The sequence below is a fragment of the Astatotilapia calliptera genome, chromosome 17, assembly GCF_964374335.1.
Source record: "Astatotilapia calliptera chromosome 17, fAstCal68.1, whole genome shotgun sequence".
Taxonomy (NCBI): Eukaryota; Metazoa; Chordata; class Actinopteri; order Cichliformes; family Cichlidae; genus Astatotilapia; species Astatotilapia calliptera.
Window position 1 is genome coordinate 17,808,806 of NC_137438.1, and position 9,273 is coordinate 17,818,078.

The 9,273-nt window shown below is 40.8% G+C and overlaps 1 protein-coding gene and 1 long non-coding RNA gene across 2 annotated transcripts; both read left to right on the forward strand.

Moving 5' to 3' along the window:
* Positions 1 to 2,072: 2,072 nt before the first annotated feature.
* On the forward strand, positions 2,073 to 2,921 carry LOC113008833 (histone H3). The gene has a single exon (XM_026146662.2). The coding sequence runs from the start codon at positions 2,120 to 2,122 to the stop codon at positions 2,528 to 2,530; it is 411 nt and encodes a 136-aa protein (XP_026002447.1). The 5' UTR covers positions 2,073 to 2,119; the 3' UTR covers positions 2,531 to 2,921.
* A 313-nt stretch (positions 2,922 to 3,234) lies between these two features.
* On the forward strand, positions 3,235 to 6,450 carry LOC145421554 (uncharacterized). Its single transcript, XR_013902940.1, has 2 exons — positions 3,235 to 5,238; positions 5,428 to 6,450. It is a non-coding gene; the product is annotated as an uncharacterized LOC145421554 (long non-coding RNA).
* Positions 6,451 to 9,273: the final 2,823 nt, after the last annotated feature.

The window sequence follows — 9,273 nt, forward strand, 5'->3', positions numbered from 1 at the left end:
TGTTTATCCTGCTTGGTTCTACATATCAAAACAGCACTTTTAACAGCATTGTACTTTATATCATATTGCACACCATATTCAGTACAGACATTGAGAAGATCCTGTAACCCAGCACTGCTTGGACTAAAAACAACCAGGTCATCTGCATACATAAGATGATTTATCAGTGCTTCACCTAATATACACCCAGTGTTACAGGCTCTCAGCTGTATGGACAAATCATCAACATATAGATTAAATAAAATTGGAGACAAAATCCCACCCTGTCTAACACCATTGCTGACACCAAAGGGGGCAGAAATACTGCTTCCCCATTTAACCTGCATGTTCTGATGAGCGTACCAGTAAGAAAGAATCCTCACGATGTACTGAGGAACTCCCCGTCTCTTCAGTTTATCAAAAAGGCTTCTGTGGTTCACAGAAATCCAGAACCAGAACACACTAACTCTGTCAAACAAGATTCTTTCTAACACCTTAGATAAAATACTGGCTAGTGCAATCGGCCTATAATTATCCAAACAGCTCACATTTGCAGCTTTGTCCTTCATAACTGGTACCAGTAAAATACACAGCATTGAGTCTGGTAATATGCCATGAATCATAAACCCAGTGAAACAGAGTGCTAGAAGAGGAGCTAGCCTTAAACTAGCATGTTTTAAATGTTCTGCAGTGATGTGATCCAAACCAGAGGATTTATCATCAGACAACCTATGAATGGCTCCATATACTTCATATGTCCTTACACTTATTGTGTCATTACTCATGTCAAAATTGTCCTCATATGGTTCACTTTTTATACAGTTAAACAACGCACTGTAATGCTGTCTCCATAATGCTGCAATGTTATCTGCCCCAGAAACACCTTCAACAGTTGATGGTAGAAATGGTTTACAGTCATTAAGAGCTCTTTTCAAAAATCTGTCATATTATTACACAACATTTTCCTGGACAAAGAATCTGCTGTAAGCATTTGCTCATTTTTAGTTATAAAGCGAACAGCGTACTTATATCTGGCATTAGCACATTTTTTCTGGGCCTTGTTTAGGTCTTCTAGCCATGGCCCAACATTTATAAGCTATGCGAGCTTGATCATGGTACATGGATACATGTTCTTTCCAGCCAGGTCTGATGTTAGGTTTCTTATGCTTATATTGTTTATCAAGCAGTGTACCACTTTCATACAGAGCAGTCACTATATCATCATACATGGAGCAGAGTAAATGTTTATGCACAGCATTCTTACAGTTGACATCCTTGCACAAAATAGCTTCTTTGGGCAAAGAAATGTTGTTCAGATGTATATCGGTATTACTATGATAAGCTAAGAAATCATCTTCACCAAATGCTGACCAGTCTAATTTTACACTGGTAGCAATATTAGCAATATTATTTCCAGTTGTTACTGGCATTTGTTCCACATTCACAGTAAAACCAAAAGGTATATGGCCTGACAGAGTTACCTCATACCTAATAGTCATGTTTGCTAAAGCTGCATGTCCATCAGCTGTACAGATACAGTGGTCCAGCCATGATGTACTATGTCAGGCTTCACTTATGTATGTATAGCTCTCTGCAGGCAGTAACATTTGGGTAGACAGGATAAGATTGTTAACTTCACAAAAGTGGGTTAAGTGGTTAGCAAACCAAGAACTGCTGTCTGTGAGATCAGCATTAAAATCACCCAAAACATATGCTGTAAGTATCGTTGTCTTGAATAAATGTATTAATAAAGGCCAGCCTACTAAGGTATTCTTGCTCATTTTGACAAGAGGGAGCATACATATTAAGAATGATAAAACTACTATTATTTTGTGTATATTGTATACCAATACACCAGTCTACATTCAGTCTAATTGGCTTTATCTTTTAAATGATTTGATAAAAGTTGTGTTTTCCATTAAGCTCTGCGTTTTGGGGTGTGTTTCATTCAGCTCTGGTTTGAATCACTGCGCTTAATCTATGGCTTCACTTCCTTATCAGGACTTTTGATTTTCCCGCTTCAACAGACGAGCCGTTGATCACGCGCACAGATTGGACCAATTAGCGCTGCCCACACGCCGGCGCTGGCTTTATAAGACTGGTGACGGCACTGAAGAAAGGAAGCCGATAGTTACTAAACATGGCTAGAACGAAGCAGACAGCACGTAAATCCACCGGAGGAAAGGCTCCCAGGAAGCAGCTAGCTACAAAGGCTGCCCGTAAGAGTGCCCCGGCCACCGGTGGCGTGAAGAAGCCTCACCGCTACAGGCCCGGAACCGTGGCTTTGAGGGAGATCCGCCGTTACCAAAAATCTACTGAGTTGTTGATCCGCAAGCTACCCTTCCAGCGCCTGGTCCGGGAGATCGCTCAGGACTTTAAAACCGACCTGCGCTTCCAGAGCTCTGCTGTTATGGCTTTGCAGGAGGCAAGCGAGGCGTACCTGGTCGGTTTATTCGAGGACACCAACCTGTGCGCCATTCACGCCAAGAGGGTCACTATCATGCCCAAAGATATCCAGTTAGCCCGCCGCATCCGCGGAGAGAGGGCATAAGCTGATCTGAGACCACTTTATACACAACGGCTCTTTTAAGAGCCACACAACTACATCTGAAGAGCTAATTTCACAAGTCAATAGTCCCTGATTATGAAAACTTGTTACAAACTGTTCGTAAGAGAGCACGGGAAAATACTGTTCTACCTCTCACTTGGCTCTGTGGTGAAAGAAAAATAATTAAATTAGAAACATCGAAAGTTTGTCATTTTAGAGAACGTTTCACAGGAGATTAAAACTCGTGTCCGTGAAGGGGTTTTTTTTTTAAACTTGCTTTTCTGATATAACTAAATAGAAAATGTTCACCTTAAATCACAAACACAGCGCAGCTCTGAGCCACCGGATTAGAAGCCATTTCTAGAGACTACGTCACAGCGCGTTATGGCATCCATTTTGTTTAAAAAAAAAAAAAGTTGTCCCAAGGCAACTAATGTTAGGTTTTTACAGGGAAATAGAGTTTCATTGAGAAATGAGCAAGACAGTCATTTTAAGGTTAGGAAAGGTGGATATTGGAAAGCTAGGTGGAAAAAAAAAGTTAACATTGTTAACTTCACATCAGCGGCGTCGCCATTTTTGTTTGGGGCACGAAGCCAGCCCGACGAGTTACTTGCAGCCACAACGGCCGTTTCAACGGCCCATAAGTTCTATGTACAATCACGTTGCAATGTTTAAGAGTCTCATTAGCACTCTTAAGACTACTTCTGCCTGAAATATTCACATAAAGTTTTAATTATATTTTCGTTGTTTTAACCCTTTAAATCCCAGTTTTATTACATGAACGCCCTGTTTTTTTAGCCCCAAAAAACAAAAAAACTAAATATTTTCAAAAAAAACCATTTGAAGTAATATTTGATTGTTATTATAATTAGGCCTTTAGATTGACTAAAGATTGGCACCAAGAGTCATTTCGATCGCCTTTTATTTTTTTTCCAGGAGCGCATTTCATAAAATGCACACTATCGACCACGCCCAAAAAGTGCAATAAAAATATTAAATATTAATTTTTTTTTTCACTTTAAATTGGTCAGTCTTTTAAAACTACTTCTCCCTGAAATATTCATGTCAAGTTTTAATTACATTTCGCGGATTTTAACCCTTTATATCCCGGTTTCGTCACATGAGTGCACTGCTTTTTTTGCCCCAAAAACATAAAACATAAAACATAAAATATTTTCCAAAAAAAACATTTGAAGTAATATTTTATTGTTATTATAATTAGGCCTTTAGATGGACAAAAGATTGGCACGAACATTAATTTCGATCCGGTTTTAATTTTTTTTCCAGAAGCCAAAAATGTCCCCAGGCGGCGCTGCTGCTCCTGCTCCCCCGGGGAGGAGTGCCTCTGCCGCGGGTGTGTTTCGCGCAGCGCCGGAGCATATGGTTCGGTTCCCGTGTCTGCAGCACACACTTCCGCTACCACGTGAAAACAAATACGTCATTTCCTGTTGATTAAAAAAAAAAAAAAAAAATCAAACGAACCTAAGGGTAGAAAATGGTCCGGAACGAGCAGCGGGCCAAGCTTCTGTTGTACGCGGGAAATTAGTCTGCCTTTTCCGGGTATCTGTCTCGAGCAGGCCGCTGGAGAACATGTGTATGTTCCAGCAGGCGTCACATGTGGAGCAAGGGCGCCACCCGGTGGACAAATAAAAAAATTACAACTCTAAGGCCTGTAGTCCAAAACAAAACCTAAGCTGGAGACCTGATGAGCGATTTGACCGTATTATTTCTGGCGTGAAAAATAGCGTTTATAATGGAAGTCAATGGGCCCAAAACGGTCCCGAGGGTGATCAGTGTGAGTATTTTTGCTGCTCAGCCGTGTTAGGCTGATTTAAGAAAATCAGACTGGAATTTTAAATATTTTACAAAAACGAAGCCGTTTGGCAAGTTTGGCTATGCTACACCCAACACAGTGAAAATGGCTTTCATGCAAACAAACAAAGGGACCCAAAAAGGGCCCAGTATGACACAAGGGTTAACAGTTTCACAAAATTCGGTGTACCCAAGCCACTAGTTGTAAAGTTGGAACACTTATTTCTTAAGACGAGTTGTGTGGCTCTTAAAAGAGCCGTTGTGTTGGAATCAAGACAGTAGCGTTAACCTCCGAAACCGTATAGAGTACGGCCCTGCCTTTTAAGAGCATACACCACATCCATTGCGGTCACAGTCTTTCTCTTGGCGTGCTCGGTGTAGGTGACTGCATCGCGGATCACGTTCTCCAGGAACACCTTAAGTACACCACGGGTCTCCTCGTAAATCAGGCCGGAGATACGCTTCACACCACCGCGACGGGCTAGACGACGAATGGCAGGCTTAGTAATGCCTTGGATATTATCACGGAGAACTTTGCGGTGCCGTTTAGCGCCTCCTTTCCCGAGTCCCTTGCCTCCTTTTCCGCGTCCACTCATTTTGTCAGCTTAAGTGATACTGATGAGAAGTCACCGCACGGGTGCGACTTTAAGTCAGTACAACGGACGTATTTGAAAAACCCCAGCGACAACGTGATTTGAGGACGTAATAGGAAACAGGGACCTGCCCTTTCGAGTATGGTTGTTCTCGTTGTGTCTGAACATGAATTAAAACATTTAAAACAGTTTTTAATATCAGCGACATATTTACAGATAATCACATTTGAATCAAAGAGACACATGCTTTTCAATTTTAACAATTTATTGGCATTTAAACGTCTTGATGCATGCTCAATCATCCAGGTAAGTAAATCTCCAAAGGTTCATTCTGTTTATCTGGACGTAGCGTTTTCCAGATGAACAGAATCAACTTTTGGAGATTATTGGTGTTTAATTTTATTTAAATGTTTAATTTTATTTTGATGGTTTGATGGTTATCTGATGATGTTGGACTAGAAATATTTACTCCCATTATTTTCTATTCTATTACAGACTACTAGCAACCATCGTGATGCCCCGGCCAGCTACCGGCTCCTTTCGCCAACCTACACAGCTATGCAACCTCCCCAGCAAATAGTCTGTGTTCAGTGCCTTCTCTCACGACAGTATGCTTTGAAACAATCACAAATTCATTGTAATCTTAAATCTTAATCTTAAAACACTAATTTATGTTGCTGAATATCATCATATTTAGCTTTTTTAGATTCCAGAGACTCTGAGGCAAGAATTAATTTCTAAATTCTCTTTGTGCATTTACAGGTAAACAATATCTAATATTTTATCTAAATGACCGCTTTGTCTTTGAAAAGGTGAAGAGTGACGGTGACGGTCCAGTTCTACTTCAAGTACATCCTTAAGGTGGCTCACAAGACAAGGCCACATTCCTGTCCTGCCAGAAGAAAAGAGAAACTTCAGAGTCTTCACGCAGTTCAACCACACCTGTCATATTCCGTATGACAGGGGTCTCAAACTCCAGTCCTCCAGGGCCGGTGTCATGCAACTTTTCCATGTGTCCCTGGTGCAACACACCTGAATACAATAGGTCAGTAGGTCATTAGCAAGAGTATAGAACTTGACTGCATGCTAACCCTACTCAAGTAAATTTAAGTAAATGTATGTATTTGGAAACATATACTTCTAAAAATACTTTTATTGCACCATGTTCATTCACTCATGAGCTGCTGTAACATGACTCAAATGGCTGAATTGCCAACGCAGCATGCAGTCAAGTTCTATACTCTTGCTAATGACCTACTAGGTGTGTTGTAACAGGGACACATGGAAAAGTTGCCCTCGAGGACTGGAGTTTGAGACCCCTGCTGTATGGTGTTCATGCAGTTTTCTACCCCACAGTTACAGCATGTCTGACTGCCTGCTCAGCGTATGCAAAAATATATGATGAGATGATGAGTTTAAGCATGTGATGAGAAAGGCCTTCCATTATGGTGTTTGTCATCACATGTCACAGACATCTGGATGATCATCTGGAATAAACAAGAAACTAAAAACTTGTTACTTCATCTTTTATCTTTATTATTATTATTGTTCTTATTTCCCTCTTCCATGTTACTGTGTCAGCTTGTCAGCATCTACAGTGGGGCAAAAAAAGTATTTAGTCAGCCACCGATTGTGCAAGTTCCCCCACCTAAAATGATGACAGAGGTCAATAATTTGCACCAGAGGTACACTTCAACTGTGAGAGACAGAATGTGAAAAAAAAAAAAATCCATGAATCCATATGGTAGGATTTGTAAAGAATTTATTCGTAAATCAGGGTGGAAAATAAGTATTTGGTCAATAACAAAAATACAACTCAATACTTTGTAACATAACCTTTGTTGGCAATAACAGAGGTCAAACGTTTACTATAGGTCTTTACCAGGTTTGCACACACAGTAGCTGGTATTTTGGCCCATTCCTCCATGCAGATCTTCTCGAGAGCAGTGATGTTTTGGGGCTGTCGCCGAGCAACACGGACTTTCAACTCCCGCCACAGATTTTCTATGGGGTTGAGGTCTGGAGACTGGCTAGGCCACTCCAGGACTTTCAAATGCTTCTTACGGAGCCACTCCTTTGTTGCCCGGGCGGTGTGTTTTGGATCATTGTCATGTTGGAAGACCCAGCCTCGTTTCATCTTCAAAGTTCTCACTGATGGAAGGAGGTTTTGGCTCAAAATCTCACGATACATGGCCCCATTCATTCTGTCCTTAACACGGATCAGTCGTCCTGTCCCCTTGGCAGAAAAACAGCCCCATAGCATGATGTTTCCACCCCCATGCTTCACAGTAGGTATGGTGTTCTTGGGATGCAACTCAGTATTCTTCTTCCTCCAAACACGACGAGTTGAGTTTATACCAAAAAGTTCTACTTTGGTTTCATCTGACCACATGACATTCTCCCAATCCTGTGCTGTATCATCCATGTGCTCTCTGGCAAACTTCAGACGGGCCTGGACATGCACTGGCTTCAGCAGCGGGACACGTCTGGCACTGCGGGATTTGATTCCCTGCCGTTGTAGTGTGTTACTGATGGTGACCTTTGTTACTTTGGTCCCAGCTCTCTGCAGGTCATTCACCAGGTCCCCCCGTGTGGTTCTGGGATCTTTGCTCACCGTTCTCATGATCATTTTGACCCCACGGGATGAGATCTTGCGTGGAGCCCCAGATCGAGGGAGATTATCAGTGGTCTTGTATGCCTTCCATTTTCTGATGATTGCTCCCACAGTTGATTTTTTCACACCAAGCTGCTTGCCTATTGTAGATTCACTCTTCCCAGTCTGGTGCAGGTCTACAATACTTTTCCTGGTGTCCTTCGAAAGCTCTTTGGTCTTGGCCATGGCGGAGTTTGGAGTCTGACTGTTTGAGGCTGTGGACAGGTGTCTTTTATACAGATGATGAGTTCAAACAGGTGCCATTCATACAGGTAACGAGTGGGGGACAGAAAAGCTTCTTACAGAGGACGTTACAGGTCTGTGAGAGCCAGAGATTTTCCTTGTTTGAGGTGACCAAATACTTATTTTCCACCATAATTTACGAATAAATTCTTTACAAATCCTACCATGTGAATTCATGGATTTTTTTTTTTCACATTCTGTCTCTCACAGTTGAAGTGTACCTCTGGTGCAAATTACTGACCTCTGTCATCATTTTAAGTGGGGGAACTTGCACAATCGGTGGCTGACTAAATACTTTTTTGCCCCACTGTATTTGGGGTTGGGAGTGGAACAGAAAGTAAGGAAACCCAGAGTGCCATTAAAAACAGGAGAGGTTCTTATATTTCAAAAATGGTAAATGGCCTGTATTTGTATAGCGCTTTACTAGTCCCTAAGGACCCCAAAGCGCTTTACACATCCAGTCATGCACCCATTCACACACACATTCACACACTGGTGATGGGATTAATTCAAAAGAAATGACCTCAATGCCATATTTTATTTAGGAACCTTAGAGAGCACTTTGCAAAATAACACATTCTTATAATTTCACCCTCAGATGAGCCAAGCTACGACTGTCAGGGAAGGTGATGTACACTGTAAAAACTGTGATTTGGGTTCATTAATATCTAATAGAAAAGTAATAGTAAGTATTACTCAGTAAAAAACATGTATGTGTTGTTTTAATTAAATCTAAACAAAACTAAACATTTTTGAGATGTTCAATTATTTAAATTTACACAGTTTTGTTTAGGGTAAATTAAGCAATAGTTTGTTTAGCAGATTTAACAAAAATGTATGAGTACCATGAAAAATTAAGAAATCTAATAGATTTAAGTATTGAAAGCATTTTCATTTCAATCATTCTACACTTCCACCCGTAGTCTGCTGTGCCATGTGCAGGACACTCACGGCTCAGCAGTGGATGATCTCCATTTTGTCTGAGGTGAGATTATCTTAATTTGTTCGAATATACAACACGTTTTAAACAATAACGTATAGCAGTTTTAAGTTAAAGTTCTAAACAGTATGATACGTCAAAATTAGATTAATAATGACCACTGTAATGACAGTATCGTATTTTTACGCAAAATGGCATGAAATGGACTGCTAGCAGAAGGTCACTTTCCAAGTCTTCACATCTTTGTTACTTCGCAGCTTTCACTAACCACATGTTTTATCATAAAAAAAAATATATCAATGATATATTTCGATGGACTGTAACCTCCCTCATTTAGTTTTAAAATTTTATGAAAAAGTTTCGCACTCAGTGGTGAGTGATGTAGTTAAAATCGTTTGTGCGGGATTTTGTCAGTCACAGTTTTTCGAAGCTTTTGTCTCCACGCAGTGTTTTTCAGTTGTGGTAATTAAGCTAAAGCGGCTCAGTCCAGCGACATAACTGGTTT

What these genes read in the sequence shown, in the direction of transcription:
- LOC113008833 (XM_026146662.2), top strand. Translation starts at nt 2,120, where the DNA reads ATGGCTAGAACGAAGCAGACAGCACGTAAATCCACCGGAGGAAAGGCT.